At 51.5% G+C, this 16762-nt stretch overlaps 1 protein-coding gene across 4 annotated transcripts in view; it reads right to left on the minus strand.

The window, feature by feature from the left end:
* Positions 1–1080: 1080 nt before the first annotated feature.
* Positions 1081–16762, minus strand: part of SIL1 (SIL1 nucleotide exchange factor) — a 303875-nt gene continuing 288193 nt past the window's right edge. The window contains exons 9-11 of one of the 4 annotated variants that reach the window (XM_081230896.1): positions 6445–6541; positions 5836–6000; positions 1081–1953 (exon numbers count right to left, since the gene is read on the minus strand). In XM_081230896.1, the coding sequence (XP_081087022.1) occupies positions 1597–1953; positions 5836–6000; positions 6445–6541 (619 nt within the window). In that variant the 3' untranslated portion in view covers positions 1081–1596. The remainder of the gene's footprint in view (positions 1954–5835; positions 6001–6444; positions 6542–16762) is intronic. The other 3 variants (XM_081230897.1, XM_081230899.1, XM_081230898.1) reach the window with 3 other exon arrangements.

Raw genomic sequence — 16762 nt, forward strand, 5'->3', positions numbered from 1 at the left:
TTTCCTGGCCCTCCCGCCACTGCCTGTCAAATTAAAAAGATCCTTTTCTGAGCCAAACATTCAAGCTTTCCACAGCATGGTCAGCCCAGCAAACTCCAGCTCTGCCACTCACAACCTGTGTGATCTCAGGCAGATCATTTAGCCTCTCTGGCCATGATTTCCTCATATGTAAAATGTACTTCGAAGGCTACTGAGAGGTTTTAAAGGCAGTGAGTCAGTAGGTATCCAACTCTTGATAGACTTTGGGTCTGATCCCCACACGGCCGAGCCCTGAGGCATCCTACCCTGGCTCAACAGACTCCTGCTTTCCTCCCGCCCTCCTGGGAGAGCTCTCTGCAGCCAGCAGCACTCCCAGGCTTCCTGTGTGTTGTGGCATGAGGTGGGCAGGGGAGGGTCTGAGGCCGAGCAAAGGGACTGCAGGGAAGTAAGCCACCAACTTGCCCCAGGTTTCTCTGGGCCTCAGTTTCCCCTCAGCTCAGTGAAGCTGAGATTTCTACACGCAAGGTCAGGATGGGGAGATTTCTACATGGAGGCTGGGAGGGGCTGCCTGAGCAGCAGGAGTGAGTCTCTGGTGCATTGGGAAAGGCAGAAAAACAAACGCACCAGAATCCAAATCAGGAAAGCCCAGAGCAGGGGTTGCCGTGGCAACCTGCGGCAGGCTCCCAGCTTCTCTAGGGTGGGAGCTGCGACTTGTCAGGCTCAGCTGCCCCTGCCTCCAAGGCCGCCTCCTCCAGCTCAGCATAGATCACCACGGACACAGGAGAGGGGCAAGGGCACAGAGAAGCACCTCTGCCCCATCAGATGGGCCCAGCAGGCCTGGGCTCCCACTACCAGCTTTATCGAGATTACTCCTCTCCCAGAGTTAGGCCTACACCCAAAGGCCTCCAGAGGGCACGGAGCCACCGCAGTCCCACCACCCAGGCCCCAGCGCCAAAAGCTCCAGCCTCGCCCATCAGCTGCCTGGGCTGACATGGCATCCCTGCGTGTGGAGATGCCCTCAGGCTTCTGCCCGTGCCAGTGGCCTTGAAACTAATATGTAGGCACAGGATGAAGGGGCCAGTGAGATGATTACCCAGACCTCCCTACATAGCTGGGTGAGGAGGGGACAAGCACGAGTGCCAGGCACTGGTGTAGTGCTTTATGTATGTTTTCTCTCATTTAACAGCATTCCCCTTTGACAGATAAGGGAAGAGCCTCAGGCAAGTTAAATGACTTCCCAAAGTCACAGAGCCACTGGCTGGTAAAGAACTGGGTCCCAACTGGGGTTTTCCAACTCCTGGGCCCAGACTCTTCCCACAGGGCCTGTTACTGGATGCCCTGGACTGACCACCCAGCAAGTCACCAGGGGACCTCAGGGTGCTATCACCCAAAGACCACCAAAGCACTGTGCCCAGTCTGCACAGACACACAGTAAATAGACAGACAATGGCCTTCATGCTTCCATTTAATGGCCAGGCCAGCACTGCCCTGATGATGCCCAGGCCCCAGTGGGGAAGTCCTCCCTCCTAGCTGGTATCTCCTCAAGAGCCCACCCCAGCTGGTGCCCCTCAGCCTCACTAGCAGCATCCCAGTCCAGTCCCAGTGTCAGGGGCAGCCTCATCTTAGCTCCTTCAGCAAGCTGTTGATAGAGCCCAGGAGTTCCCAGAAGTAGCCCTCATCCTCGCCATCCTGGAGCTCCAGGGCAGCCAGTGCCTGGTACTCAGCCTGGAGGGTGACCAGCGTCCTGTTGAGCTGCGGGTCCTGACGGTAGCAGTCCCGACAGGTGGCCAGGAGGGCACCTAGCGTTTGTAGCACCTTTTCGCGGGCGTCGTGCTCTGGCAGTGCCAGGAGGTGGGCAGTGATCTCGCACCAGCCCTGTTCCTGAAGGCCTGGCAGGAGGTGCACCTGGCGGTACTGCTGCAGCTTCTCTGGGGACGTCTCCCGCATCAGCTCGGCCTCCTCCTCAGCAAACATCTGCCATCCACACGGCCAGGGGCCAGGGTGTGGGAAGGGGAGAGAACACACAGAGAGCAGTCAGCCCCGCCTTTCAGACTCGAAGGCACACGGCTGACCCATGAGTCTGCACCCTCTTCCTCCTTCCCCTTGGGCCTCAAGGGCCCTTCATGGGAGAAGGCCAACTGGACTCATAGCTTCACACATGCTCTCCAGCCCATCCATATGTCCACCCATCTGTCCATCCATCCACTCATCAAAAACAACTGTGTAATGTGCCAGGTGCTGGAGAAACCAAGATGGAGACATGGTCCGTGCCCTCAAGGAGCTCAGGATCTATCAGGAGATTAAAAATTAACTGAATAAGTCCTAAATATCATGATACATTTCATCCAGCAGGGTGGTGTGGAGACAGACAGTCTGGATTCAAATTCTTGCTCCACCACCGAGAGCTGAATGACGGAATGACCTTGGGCTAGCACTTTGCCTCCCTAAGACTCAATGCCATCATCTCTTATGTGGAGGAGAGGACATAACCCCTTCAGGACTGTTGGGAGAACTCAGTGGGACAGTGACCATGCAGCCAGTGCCCAGCACACAGAGCACACCCACAACGTGAGCTTCGCCATCAATAAACGTTAGCTGTACCAGCAGCAGCATCACACCACCATCACCACAACTACAGATCCACTCCCTCAGAGGAGTTAGGGCACGGGCAACAGAGGAGGCTGGCATGTCCCTGAGCCTTGAGGGGCTTGTGGGAATTGCCCAAGGGGATAAGGGTGGAGGGTCCACAGACACAGGAGGGTTGTGACAATAGGCCTGGGCCCACATCATGTTTGAAGACCAGCAGGCTGTTATGGTCGATGGGGCACGAGGGCCAGGCTGCACCCCAGAATGCTCAGAGCCCTGGGCGTCCCTGGCCATTATGCTGAGGGCCTGGGGAGTTGAGGAAAGTTTGGGCAGGAAGTCACATGCATGGCCTGTGTCTGGTAAGTGCAGAAACCCAGCCCCATCAGAATATGGTGGGAACCGATCCTGCCAGGCTGCCAGAGGAAACACCTGAAACCTGACAAGTTACCAACTTATTTCACAATGCAGAGTACTAATCACTATACGATCACGGCAAGCCACCAGGAGTCTACCAACTTATTTCAAATGTCAGAGGAAGGCTATGCAGAGGTGGAGGGTCGGCAGTGGGTAGAGATGTCCCACACTGGTTGTACTAAATGCACTTGCAAGTAGAAAAAGAAATCACTGCCCTAACTCCAGGGGAGGATGAGGCATGCAAGTGACAGGGAAGGCAAGAGGGAAGCCCAGAAAAAGATCAGGGGCCACAGTGGAGCACCTGATGGCTTTGGCGCTTGTTGGAGCTGGCAGAGGAAGCAGGGGAGGAGGGGGGTCAGCATCCTGGGACAGAAAAGGCTGAGAGGGATGTAGTAGTCCTTTCCTAACCTACTCCCAAGTCCTGCCAGCTCCACCTCCAAACACATCCCAGTCCTCCCAGCTCTCTGCCCCATGGGGGCTGCTCCTCACTGCACTTTTGCAGTCTCCTGCCTCCCGCTCCCAGCCTGCATCCTCCAGTCCTCTGACAGCAGACAATGGCACAGCCCCAAACCCTTCACAACTTGGCATTTCTGATGATAAAGACTGACTCCCTTCCCTGGGACTTGGAGGCTCTTCAGGATCTGCCCCTGCCTGCACTTGGGCTCCTCCCCACACATGCCCTCACTCTTCCAGGCACCCTCTCACCCAACACTGACTCCACAGTCAACTTGACTCGCCCCTCATTTCTCACTCAGCACCTCCTTTGACTCCCCAGAAGAGGTTAGGGCCCTGATCATAAGCCTCCAGGGCCTACATGCTCTAGGAGATTCTCTGAAAAATGTCGCCTGAAAGCACCAGGAGGGCAGGGACCATGGGGCTGGCACAGCACTGGCAGGGCAGACACCCAGTCAACACTTATGGAAGGAACCAGCGGGCAGGTCACCCCTGCGGCCCTTCAGCTCCAAGAAGGCACGAGAGGACGTGGGCTCATGACCACAGGAGGGCATCCCAGTTCTGCAGGAGCCCAGACGTCAGGGCACAGTTTCTTAGTGGAGGGCCCACCAAGAGCCAAGGGACAGAAGAAGAAATGCCTGGGGTCTGGGAGACCACAGAAGGGGAAAGCCAGTGAGCCAAGGACCCTAACAATCTGAGAGGTGGTCCCACACTCTCTTGGGAATTCTGCCTTCAGCTGCTACCTCCCGACACCAAAGATGCCCTCAAGGTGCATGGCACCCCCCGGTTGGCAACCTGTCACACCTCTACCTTCAGGCAGCTCTGGACCCATCCCCAGATGGGTTTGGCTACTTTGACTAGCTCTTTATTCTCTCTGAGAAACCATAAGAACAAGAAGCCTTGACTGCCTCAAGCATAAAGTATGGCTGCCATCTGTTCTAACACTCTCTGGCTGAAACTCCTCCACGGTCCTCCTCCTGCAGGAGGATGGCTGTCTCCATACTGTTTGCAGAGAGACGTCACTCCCTCCCTGATCTTCACAGCACCCCAAAGCCTCAAAGCCCAGCTCGGGGGCCAGCTGACTCAGGGGCCTGCCTCTCACCAGGGCAGCCTCCGTGAGACTGCCAGTGGTAGCTCTCCGGGGGTGAAGCAAAGTCACAGTGCCCACTACGCCAGGGCTGGGGGCAGCAAAGAGACACAGAAGTCACGAGGGGAAACTGATAGGTTTCTCCTGGTAAATGCCAAGCCTATGTACATGTCCTTCCCCTGGCTTGCTGGCCCACTCCCAGGATGTCAGCTGTGCCCCGGCCTTATTAATTGGACGTGAGGACCACATGGCTGTCTGGTGTTCTGAGAAACCGGGTCTCTGCAGCTTAGAGGGGTGGAGGAAGAGAAAGGGGGAGAGGGGGAGAGAGAGAGGGAGAAACTGAAAGACAAGACAGGACAAGAGAGACAGAGCGAGTGAGTGAGTGCACACACACAAAAGCCAACAGGTGGAGAGAAAAGCAGCAACAGACAATCCTGATCCTCGGCCTGAGGCCTGGGGGGAGGGGTGCGCAGGGGAGGGGCAGGGAGGAAGGGGCTGGGCCCCTCTTCCTCCAACATTCAGAAGTGGTTTCCAGTGGCTGCTCAGCCCTGCTCCACTAATCCGCAGTTGGCTGTAGGGAGAGTGTGGCCCCAGAGAGGCAGCTGAGAAAACCCTGCCAACGCTCTCTGCAGCAGCTGAATTAAGAATCAGCCCTGGCTGGTTTTACCCTCTCCTTAATTAAGACACTTCTCAGGCTCACAAACACCAAAGTGCGCTGGGCACCAAGTCTCCTCCCAGATGGCAAGCCTGTGGGTCCCTCAGTGGCAGCCAGTCTGAGCCCCTGCCCAGAGCCAAAGCTCCCAGAGGAGGCACCTCCAGGTTTCTAGAATCTTAAGATTCAGCATCATTCCAGCCCCTGGCTCCTCAGTCTCCTGGCTGCTGTGATGGCTCCCAGACACAGCTGCTCCTGGTCACCCTCACTCTAGGTTTCAGCCAAATGACCTTTTATTCCATGAAGGGCTGATCCTGGCTGTTTCTGGCTTCTGGTCACACTGACCCTTCATCATGCTGACCCCTGTGCTTGCACACTTGGCCCTGACCACTGCCAGTGTCCCCTCCTCCCCTCCCACTCCTCACCAGCCCTCAGGTTTTAGCTCAGCAGTCACTTCCCACAGGACATCCGCCCTGACACCTCAGAAATCCTGGGTTCCACAGCATCCCTGTCAGCCCAGCTCAGGGCTGGCATGTTTGCTCAGGACACTCAGCTATGAGGATGGAGGGAATGGATGGAAGATATGGGGAGGGGGGAGGGTCAAATGGCCAGAAACAAACACAAAGCAAAGTGCACGGGAGGCAGGACAGGCCTGGACACTCACCTTCTCAGTGAGCAGGTCGTAGAGCAGAGTGACCACGCGCACGGCCAGCACCTCCATGCCCTTCTCCTGGACCAGACTCCTCAGCACCTGCAGCCCCCCCAGCTTCAGGAACTGCTGCTGGGCATAGGGGAAGTGTCGCAATAAGGAGCACAGGGCAAACAGAACCTGGGGAGGCACAGATCCAGATGGGTGAGTGGCCACAGAAACTAGGCCTTGGGGCAGGCACCCGGAGGTGCCCCAGCTACCCCAGCCCAGCTCCCATTCTTCCTGGCCCCAACCACCACCCTTGGGTATAGCTCACCCCAGTACCCAGGGCTATGAGAGCCAGGAGAGACATCAGACACCTTCAACACCATCCAGTGGACAAACGGAGGCCCAGGACAGGAAGCCACGGTGTTGAACCAGAGACTGCACCGTGGGAGCAGGCCTCCAGACGCCTCACATGCTGCTGTGCTGCTTTAGGTGAAGAGGACCTCTCCCCCTACGCCACCCAGCGGGTGGCCACTCAGGCCCCCAAGGGTGACGTGTACAACCCGGAAAGGGACCCTCGCCTTTTAGGCTCCATGGGTGTGCTGGGGTCTGGGCGGGAAAAAGGCAGCAGAAACGCACCTTCTTCTTTGCAGTGAAAGACTGCTCCGTGGCCAGAACGACCAGCAACTTCTGCAAGGCTCCTCCCTCAATGGCCTCCACCTGGACCTTTGGGTTGCTGGAGGCGGAAGCACAGGAAAGCAGGACTTTGCACCTACTCACCAACTTGGGGGCACGCCCCTGGGCCCAACCCAGGGAAGCGGGCTACCACCACAGCAGCCATCCCTGGGGAGGAACAAGGTGCACAGGGGGTGTTCCCACTCCGGACAAGCTAGAACTTATCTGGGGAAACAGAAACAAACTGGTGTAGGTCCACCTGGGTACAATGGCCTATGGCACAGACAACAGGGCCAAGGGCCCCAGGCCAGTGTCCACTCCCTATCAGCCAATGGGCTGGGGTGATCTGGGAATGGAAATCACCTCTACCATTTTAAGATCCCTCTGATGCTAAAGGTGCTACTTCAGTGTCCCTCCTATGGAAAACCTTCCTCCACACTCCTCAAGACAGCCTTACGTGCTTCCCCCTTCCATGATCCCAGGTGCATCACACTCTGGGGGAATCTCTAACGATCTGTTCCCTTCAGGGTGTGGAGCTCCAGGGCCAGGGACCCCTTCCTCTCTCTCCTCCCCTCCTGGGTGGAGCACACAGACAGTATGGAGTAAACACTTATGGGAGGGAGGCAGGCAGAAAGAACAACATCCAGGGAGCCTTTGCATCCCTGAGTAGATCCCAACCCAGCTGCCTCCCTGCTGGACTCTCCACTATGTGACAACAGCTACTATGATTGTCCCTGTATCTCAGCACTCAGCACAGGGTATGCCATGGCGTAGGGCCCTGGACAGTAAGGAGTGAATGAAGCAACATATGTGTACAACCATGACTGCATCAACCAACAAACGGGCAACACTGAAACACAAAGAACCCAGAGCTGCCTCTGGAACTCCAGTCCCCATTCTGGGCTAGAGAAAGAGTGATGAGCTTTAAACAAATATTTCAGGCAAAGTGCTCATGGATGAAAGGATGGGGGACCTGGAGGGTGAGACCTCCTCTAGGGCAGGGTGCCAGAAAGGGACATGGCTGGGAACCCCTTACTTTATAAGATCAAACTGATGATGAATTAAGGAGCAAGTGCCAAGCACAGGGATCTGCATAGTTAGGCCTTCGAGGAAGGTCAAGACTCCTTCATCAGCAGCTTATGAGGCCTCAGAAAAGAAAGGTGGCAGGCATGTAAAAAGGCTGAGACCAGCAGCAAGGGGAGAGGCTGGACCAGAGGTGAGACAGTGGCTGTCACCCTCACCCAGACAGCAAGCACAGAGGGCACCCAGTCTCCTCTGGGCTCTGGCTGCCTTATCTTAGCATGGCCACCACAAAGTACCCTGGAGACCCAAAAAGCACCTGTTTCTCCTAACCCCCAATCTTAGCAGGGGGCCTTCAGAACATGTTGGAGAGTAAGGCAGGGTACAGACAAATCAAAGAGTCGATTCCTGGTCCAAGACCCAGAGAAAAGGGGAGGCAGGTAACAAGAGAGAGAGCACACTGCTGCTCACAGGAGAGGGCCTGGCACACAGCAGGCACCCCATACAAGCTGGCTGGATGGTACGGTAATGGGGCCCAAGTGAGTCCTTGATGGTCCACCCACTACTCCTACCAGGCACCAGCTTCAAGGTTCGAAGCAGACTTGGCACATGAAGCCAGTTTTCCTGCTGTAAAATGGGAGGCGCCTGCATCCCTCTGCATCTTCTCTGCAAAAGGATGTGCAGGGTGGGTGCCGGCCTTTCCCACTGCAACTTCACTTGTGTCTGAGGAGCAGCCTGGAGATGCACTGGGGTCCCTGGGGAAGAAGGCTGACAGCTCCTCTCCAGACAGGCAGGTTGGGCGCCAATGCAGGGATTATGGAGCTGAGCCTCTTCCCTGCCCCCTGCTCCCCCAACTTGAGAAAGGCAGCTGCTTCATCAAAGCGTGAGTTAATTAGGGCTGTCTCTGCCGTCATGTGTCTGAGGAACGCTCACCCACAACAGGCAGGGTCTAGAAAAAGAAGTCGACCACGCTGAGAAATTCACACAAACATCAAACGCAGTCTCCCAAGGAAGGGGGGCTGTGAGGCCCAACATCTCATCAGCCTCAGGGAACAGCACCTAGGAGCCCCATGCCCAGTGGGCCTGCAGAGCGGCACAGACAAGGCCCTCCAAAGATGTCATGTGAAGCTTCATCCTTGTCTACAGATCTGCTGAGAACAAGACCCAGAAACAATCACCTGGCTAACCCCGAAAGACAAGCTCAGAGCTCAGGAGCAGAAGGGCCTCCAAGGAGACCCAGCCTAAGCAGCTCCCAGAGTAGCAGCCCTGTCACCAACTTGGGCAGTACTGGGAGAGGGGAGAGACATGAAGAATACTGGGACTCTGCCCACCCAGGTTTCACCTGGTAGAAGGGGAGAGAAGACTCAAACCCCAAAGGGAACCACAGCACAAACAATAAAACAAACTACCAGGGGCAAAAGGGGAGGGCACATACTGTGTAGGCAAATTCCTAGGATCCTCCAGAGAAAGAATAAGCCAATGGGAGTAAACAAAAGATGCCAAAAGCCAAGAAGATATATGGCTTTCCCAGCATTTTGTCTATCAGAGCCCCGATGTGAGTTAGAAAGGGCCAGAAAGCACTGTCCTAGGAAAGATCTAGAGGCAAGGCACTGTCCAGGCAGTTGCTCAGAGAAGCCCCACATGCAGAACAGATCCTTGGGGACACTCAGCCTGTTCTCTGCCACTCAACACTCAACAAGCCAGGCTCCACACATAGGAGAGACACCACACCACTATATTCTACTTACAGGTTTCAGAGTGAATAAATGAATGGGTACATAACTTTTAGGCCGTAGCAGGTGGCTCTGAACCTAAGGTCTGTGGGGGTTCAGAGAAAGAATGTCTGGTCTGAAAGAGCCAGGAGGGCTGCCTGGAAGAAGAGGGACAGCAGAAGACTGGAGTACAAGTGAGGAAGACAGCCTGTGCACCAGACGACAGGCATGTGCTCAGGGAACAGCATGAGCATGTACAGAGAGGCAAGCAGACTATTCAGTGGAAGGCTGCCCTGAAGAATCATAGAAAACGGGGCTGAGGAGTGCAGCTGACTCCTGACACAAGGGCAGGTCAGGCTGCGACTGAGGATGGGGAGACACAGGACCCATATCCTGCCCAGCAAGTGGAATCTGCTCCTGCTTCTCCTTCCTCGACACACGCAAGGCAAAACGGGGAGTTGGAAACAAGCATTTCTAGGGCATACAGACACAAGAGAGGGCCCAGGAGAAGGGCCTGCCTCAGGACAGTGACCCCAGGGTGGGAGATGAGCTGGAGGGACACTCTGAGCCAGGCATAGCCCACAATTCCCAGGTCAGGCCGACTCTGTTACGTGGTGCATGTCGGTATCTGCCCAGCATCCTTTCTTCCTCACCAGGCACTGACACCCCTTTCTTCCCTTCCACTGATGGCTGCCTCTTCCACTCCTTGTGGTCCTGAGGGGGCAGGTCCCAAACCCGCAGGAAGGGCTTATGGCCCAATACTGGCTCATCATATCTGCCCCCCACCAGGCCCTCCGTTGGTTGCCGAGGACTGGCAATCAGAGCTTTTCAGTCTTCTACACTGGAGTCAGGACAGAGAAGTTCTCTTCTTCACAAGGTAGGTAGGTTGCTGTAAGCCAGAAGCACCTATAGCCATGCTAATAGCAGCCAGGTCCCATCCCAACCCAAACCATCCCCATGGAGGGAAGCCATTTAGAGTAGGAAAGAATAGAACTCAAACACAGGAGAAGTAAATCAGAGAGAAAAAGGGAAAGCCTAGTGCCTTTTGCCACTTGCGAAAATCACTTTCATAAGGCAATGAATCTACTCTTTCACCTGCAGCAGAGTCCTGAAAACTTGGGTAAGTAGAGCAGGACCATGGGCCAAATGTGGGCCTGTGGCTGAGTGTGGCCAAGTGCGGCCTTAGCAGCCCTGGGCCCACACCCTGACTAGCTTAAATGAGGGAACCCACATAACTCTGAGCTCTACCCTAGGCTTCAGGGCTTCAGTGGCTCCACGGACACATCAGGGGTTCCATACAATACCCTTCCAAAAAAAGCCTTTTAGTGCCACCCAGTCAAAGAGGCTGAGGAAACACAGCAGGAGGGTAGGAAAAACCAGGCTAGCATTTCCAGATGGCACTCAGTCCATCCAGGCAGGGACAGCAGAGAAGGGCTTTTCTTGAGCAATCTGCCCTAGAGAGGCAGACACCAACATGCTCTCAGAACCCCTCTCTCTCCAGGCAGCTCAGCCTTGGGCTCTGAATGCTCACTGCTATGTTTTGGGGGAAGAAATGCCCAAAATAGCTCAGAGTGAGGTCTACAGAATGTGCCAGGGCAAAAGTCTGGGGAACTCTTGGTGAGAATCCTGTAAACAATGGCTGATGACCTTGGGCAAGTCCCTTCACTTCAGTTTCTTCACCCGTGAGGCAGAGCTAACACTACCTTGAGTTAAAGATAGAACAGCTAACGAGTGCCAAAATGCTAGACAATACACTGTGACTGAAAGATTATAACTATAGTGGGTTTGCTACACAAAGAGCCCAGACCATATCCTTGAGAACACTGCTTTTATTGAGCCCAGATGCCCCAGGCACATGTATGCTGGCCTCATCCCCCTCCTAGCCTACAGACTCAGGACCGGAGCTGTGGCCCAAGCCTGAGGGTGGGGGTGGGGGTGTCTTGCTGGCTGGAAGATGGGTGTCCTGACAGCTGGGGATCTGAGTGAGTTGGAAGGCCAGGGGCCTGGCACGCCTCTCAGCAACATCAGTGGCGCTGGTGTGCTCAAAGTCAACAGAAGGATATTAAGGACGTAGCTCGTCTCCAATGAGATAAATGAGAATAAACCTTGTTCAGGGCTAAGCTGGCTGGACTGAATAAATACCATTAGCACTTGGATTACTGGGATGTTCACAATCAGCAGGCGAGTCAGCTGTCTGTGTGCAGAGGGACGGCAGCAGCTGCTACTCTGTTAATCTTGAAGGCGGGGGGCGGGCGGGGTGCACGCAGAAATGGAAGTGATTGCATTTGCAGAAACCAAACGCTCTGGGTCAGGGTGACTGATGTGGGCAATATGCCAAGGGTCAGAGGTCATATTTCAGCTAACTAAGCTGAGCAAGTGTTTAGGGGGCACTGAGGAGGTGGTGGAGCTGCTCTCAGGGTGGCCAGGGGGCTCATGAGAATGCTGAGCACTTCAGACTCAGGAGCTGCCCTCCTCCTTCCCTGTCACTCAGGACTCACTACATAATGTTCATGAAAATGTGAACACTTAGTTGTTCTAAAACTATCAGGAATTTCAAGATGGTTAGGGCAGAGCATTAAATCAAACACAGGCCCCTTTCAGTGTGGGGTCCTCTGCAATGCACAGGGCCATGAAGCAGGCACTGCTGGCACCAGAGTGTGTGCACAGAAACAGGAAATGCACAGAAATCCTGCGCACAGGTGAATCAGAACAACAAGGGCTAAAAAGGGAGTTTGAATCAGTGGAAAAGGAGAAAAACAAAAAGGCAGAGCTTCAGGACGGGAAATAAGGATTAGGTTGACTGGTTCGATGGAGGCTGAGGAAATATTAAGGTGAAACCTGTGGCGCAGAGCCTGTGTCATCCGGAGTTTCAGTCCAAACCTAGATATCAGGCTTGTCCACGGCACACTGGGGACATGGGACACATGGGGTATGTGCCCTCTCATGAGTCCCTGCAATATTTCTAAGTAGGACAATTATTATTTCTTCTGTCTTAGCAACAGAAGAAAAAGCTACCATTGTTCTGAAATGCTCTCTGCGAAGATGCTGTGCAGTAGCGAAAGGGGGCACATCGCAGGCTTAATCATTTGTGATCCTGACTGATGACACTGTGCATGCTCATCTTCTTGCCCAGAGAGAAAGATTCCATCTCCGATGGTCTCACCTTGTTTGTGCCCTAGCGTGTGGCCTTCATCACCTGTGAAACACAAGGACTTGCAGGATGTGTATTCCTGAAATAGGTTCATTAGGGATCTATAGTAGCCTGCCATCTAGGGATTAATAGGGTTAAGCATCTGTTAATCAAGATGTGGACAGTTACCAACTTAAATAAAAACAGAATAGGTTCACCAAAAAAATAAATGCCACGTACAACTCTTCCACATGAAAGTGAAGCCCCCAGGAAAAACAAAACATCTAGCCTGTTACGAGCTTCATATCACCTAACTATGGTGGGAACCACATTAGGCCCCTCAGAAGTTCTATCTGGACACTGGAGAAAAGAAGGAGAATCACTGGACCCATTCAAATACAGTCCCCAACCAGATGCCAGTCATGTAAGCAAATGTGGGACACCCACTGTTCACCACAATGATAAAGCTCACAACAGTATCTCTAGAACCTCTTTCCAGACACAAACACACAGAATGATAATCTTCCTACCTCTGGAGAGACAAAGGGGCCTCAGAGGAAGGGGCACTTAAGAATCTTCTTGACATCTGGTAGCTCTCAAACATAGCTCTGCATCACAGTCACCTTTGGGCATTTCCCCCCTCCCTTAAATCATTTCAGACTGGGCACTTAAAAACTACTACAGAGAATTATACAGAAAAATAACCTACAGAAAAGTTGCAAAATAAAAAAAGACTCCTATCAAGTCACCTGTTAACATTTTACTACATTTGCTTTCTCATTTTCTCTCTGTATGTTTATACATTTTTTCTGAAATATTTGAGAGTAAGTTGCAGATTTGATGCCACTTTACCTGTAAATGTGTCAAGTGTGTATTTCCTAAGAACATAACCACAGTTATCAAAATCAGGAAATTAACATTGATACATGATCTATAGATATTCAGATTTTGCCAACTGTCCCAATAATATCCTTTTTAGAAAAATAATTTTGGTCCAAGGTCCAATCCAGGACTTACATGATGAATTGAGAAGCATGTCTTTGAATCTCCTTTAACCTTGACACACCCCTCCTTAGCCTGTCTTTGTCTTTCACTACATTGACAGTTTTTTTTTTTTTTTTTTTTTTTTTTTTTTTTTTTTTTTTTTTTTTCTTTTTGCGGTATGCGGGCCTCTCACTGTTGTGGCCTCTCCCGTTGCGGAGCACAGGCTCCGGATGCGCAGGCCCAGTGGCCATGGCTCACGGGCCCAGCCGCTCCGCGGCATATGGGATCCTCCCAGACCGGGGCACGAACCCGTATCCCCTGCATCGGCAGGCGGACTCTCAACCACTGCGCCACCAGGGAGGCCCTCTACATTGACAGTTTTGAAGAGTACAGGCCAGTTGTAGAACGTCCCTCAGCCTGAACTTGATGTTTTCTCCTGATTAGACTGAGGTACTGTAGGTTGGCAAGAATGCCACAAAAGCAATGTCTTGTCTTTCTGGGTGCATCATATCAGGAGGCACATGATGTCATTCAGGCTCGCAAGTGGCTGTGTTCACTTTGATTACTTGATCATGGTGGTGTCTGCCAGATTTCTCCACTATAAAGATATTATTTGTCCCTTTGGAATTGATAAATATATTGTGAGGAGACTCTTTAAGATATGAAGACAGCCGGTTCCTCATCAAACTTTCACCCATTAGTTCTGGCATTCATCAGTAATTCTTATTTAAAATAATTAATACCATGATGTTTGTCAAAGGATGATATTCAAACTCCATCATTGCTTCTATCTGTATTTGTTGGCACTCTACGTAAAAGAAGTTTTCCTTCTTCCTCACTTATTCATTCATTTATATCAGTATGGATTCTTATTTAATCTATGGGTTAAAATCCAGTTTTACGATTATGTAAAATATACCTGATTAAATCTGAAAAAAAAATAGAGCGTTTTCATGTTGGTTTCTGTGTCTTTTTGACACATTTCCATCATTCTTTGAGCACCTCCATACTTTTTGGCACAAGATGTTCTTGTACAAGATATAGTACTTTTCCTGCACCTGCTGTGGAATAAGCCATTTCTCCAAGGAGCACTTTGGGCACTTGCTGAAAATTTTAACAGATTCTAACCCTTACCCTACACATACTGAATCACAGTCTCAGAAGATAGGGCTCAAACACCTGATTTTTCACAAATGCTTCACATGAGCCTTACCAGGAGGCCTGGCACTGATCTGAGGACCAGCATTTGGGATAACTAGATCCAATGCCCAACCTTTTATCCAGTACAGCATGTCTGATAACTGGCTGCCAGGTTGAAGATTACAACAGTAGGGAGGCTTATCCTTACGTTAGCTTTAAACTCTTCCAATTGCTAGAAAGAACGTCTTCTGTTACCGAGCTAAAATCTGCTTTCATGAAGCTTATATCCACTGGTCCCAATCTGCCCTCTCAAAGTATAGAGAGTCACCTGAACCTGACCTGACAGGTCAGCCCTTCTGAACCTTAGAGGCCAAATGCCCAGAGAAAGATCCCCTCTCACAAATCTAGCCTCATGGGATCCAGGAGTCATTGTTCGTGTGACTCCTGAAATCCTTTGCCTTCTTGACAATGCTCTATGGGACACTGCCCCATGTACTGACGAATCCCTAGAGGTGGTATTCACACCTACCCACAGGGCTCCCCCTGGACCAACCCCCCCAGAGTTCAGTGGGCCCAGCCACGCTGCCCCAAGGTCATCTGCCCCTAATACCTGAGGCACATCTAGGTTTTTGGCAGTAGTGTCACAAAACTGACTCAACACTGGGCCTGCCTAGGTCAAATCCCTGCAGGCTGTTCATATCACCCTCTGATGAGTCAAGTGTTCTCCAACATGGCCCTGAATACAAGTAGAGAAGGTAAAAAAACAAGTTACAAATGATTCGGTGGACTGACACCATATTTTTGTTCCTGTGTGGTAAGACTTTTAAAAAAACCTCACAAATATGGGTTATTTATAAAATTAAAAACTGAATAATAACAAAATTTTAAATGTTGCTTTGCTACCTGGGCCCTTCATCCTAGCCTGTCACTATTCTTCTGGATCTTCATTCTGTCTGTCTAACATGTTGGTTATCCCTTCCGAATCTGTGTCATCTGCCCCCATGCCCTCACATGAGAACCTGAATGCAGGCTGGACAGGCAGAGTCTGACATGAGCTCTTTGGCACATCACTACAGTGAAGGCTCTGTTGACACTTAACCACTTATAAACAAACCTTTATTAGGTCTGATTGTTAAAGACATGTGGATTTGTAGCTACTTGATCATCAATTTCTCTATCTGACCTATTTGATTATCATGAGGTTCTGACAAATGCTTCTGAAATGCAGATTCCCTCTTTGTCTATAACATTGGTCTAATCTTCTAGGTTGGCAAATCTTCCTGAAAAAAGAAATTAGAATTAGGAGGGAGCATGAGAGTCTTCTGGGGTGCTGATAAAACCCTATTTCTTGACTCGGGTGGTAGTTACATGGGTATGTTCACTTCAAAAAGTCATCAAGTAGTACGCGTAAGATGGTTGTACTATTCTGTAGAAGGAAGGGCAGGGGGAAGGAAGGGATATTAAGCTTTAAATCAGTCTATTTTCATGGAACCCACACTAGCTCCAAGAGATCACCTCTCTTTAGAAATGCCCATAAATGAAGTCTCAAAAACTTGCCTTGTTATTTTGAAAAGCAAAACAGTTACCATCTTGTCTCCTTACTCCTCTCTCAGTGATGCTTAAACATCCACATGCACAGGTCTCATGATGATATCATTAAGTTTTCATTTGATGTTTCAGACCCTAACTAATTTTAAGGAGCAAGTGGCTCTTCTCCTTCCTCACACTTTTGGGCTGAAGTTCTTCTTAGCCATGTTTGTTTTACTCTTTCTGGAGGGAAGGCCATTCTTCTTAAAAGAGAAGTTAGAGGCAAAATAGAAGAGAGGACGGTGATACCCTGTCATCTGCTACACTGAATCACCTGACTGAAGCAGCTGGCCCAACACCTTCCCTGCCATTCCTCTCACTCTGAACAGTAACTGCTCAGGCAGGTCCTTTGTTCTAAGCATCCCAGGTTCCACCCACCTAGTATTCCTGACAGTGTTCTCAGAGATCTACACCTTTGTCCTCAGTTAAAGGCCCCTTTATCATCTCTCAGACAAAAGCTCAACTCTAAGAGTTCCCCATGCGGCCTTGTTGGTCTGTTTAGGTGTCTCCTCTCTGTTCCTTGCAGTAATCACTTGTGACTATCTTAAGCACATTTCATTGTTCAGACTATGAGTCATCCTTCCCTTCAAAGTTCTTGCCCAAACAACATATCTACTTTTTCCTGGACCTTCTAAAATCTGCTTTCCTCAAAACTCAAGAGTTCTGCATTTCCCTTGGCTTCTCCAAACACAGCCACTTTCTGCTAAAG

This window comes from Mesoplodon bidens, assembly GCF_964165515.1.
Source record: "Mesoplodon bidens genome assembly, chromosome: 4".
Classification (NCBI taxonomy): Eukaryota; Metazoa; Chordata; class Mammalia; order Artiodactyla; family Ziphiidae; genus Mesoplodon; species Mesoplodon bidens.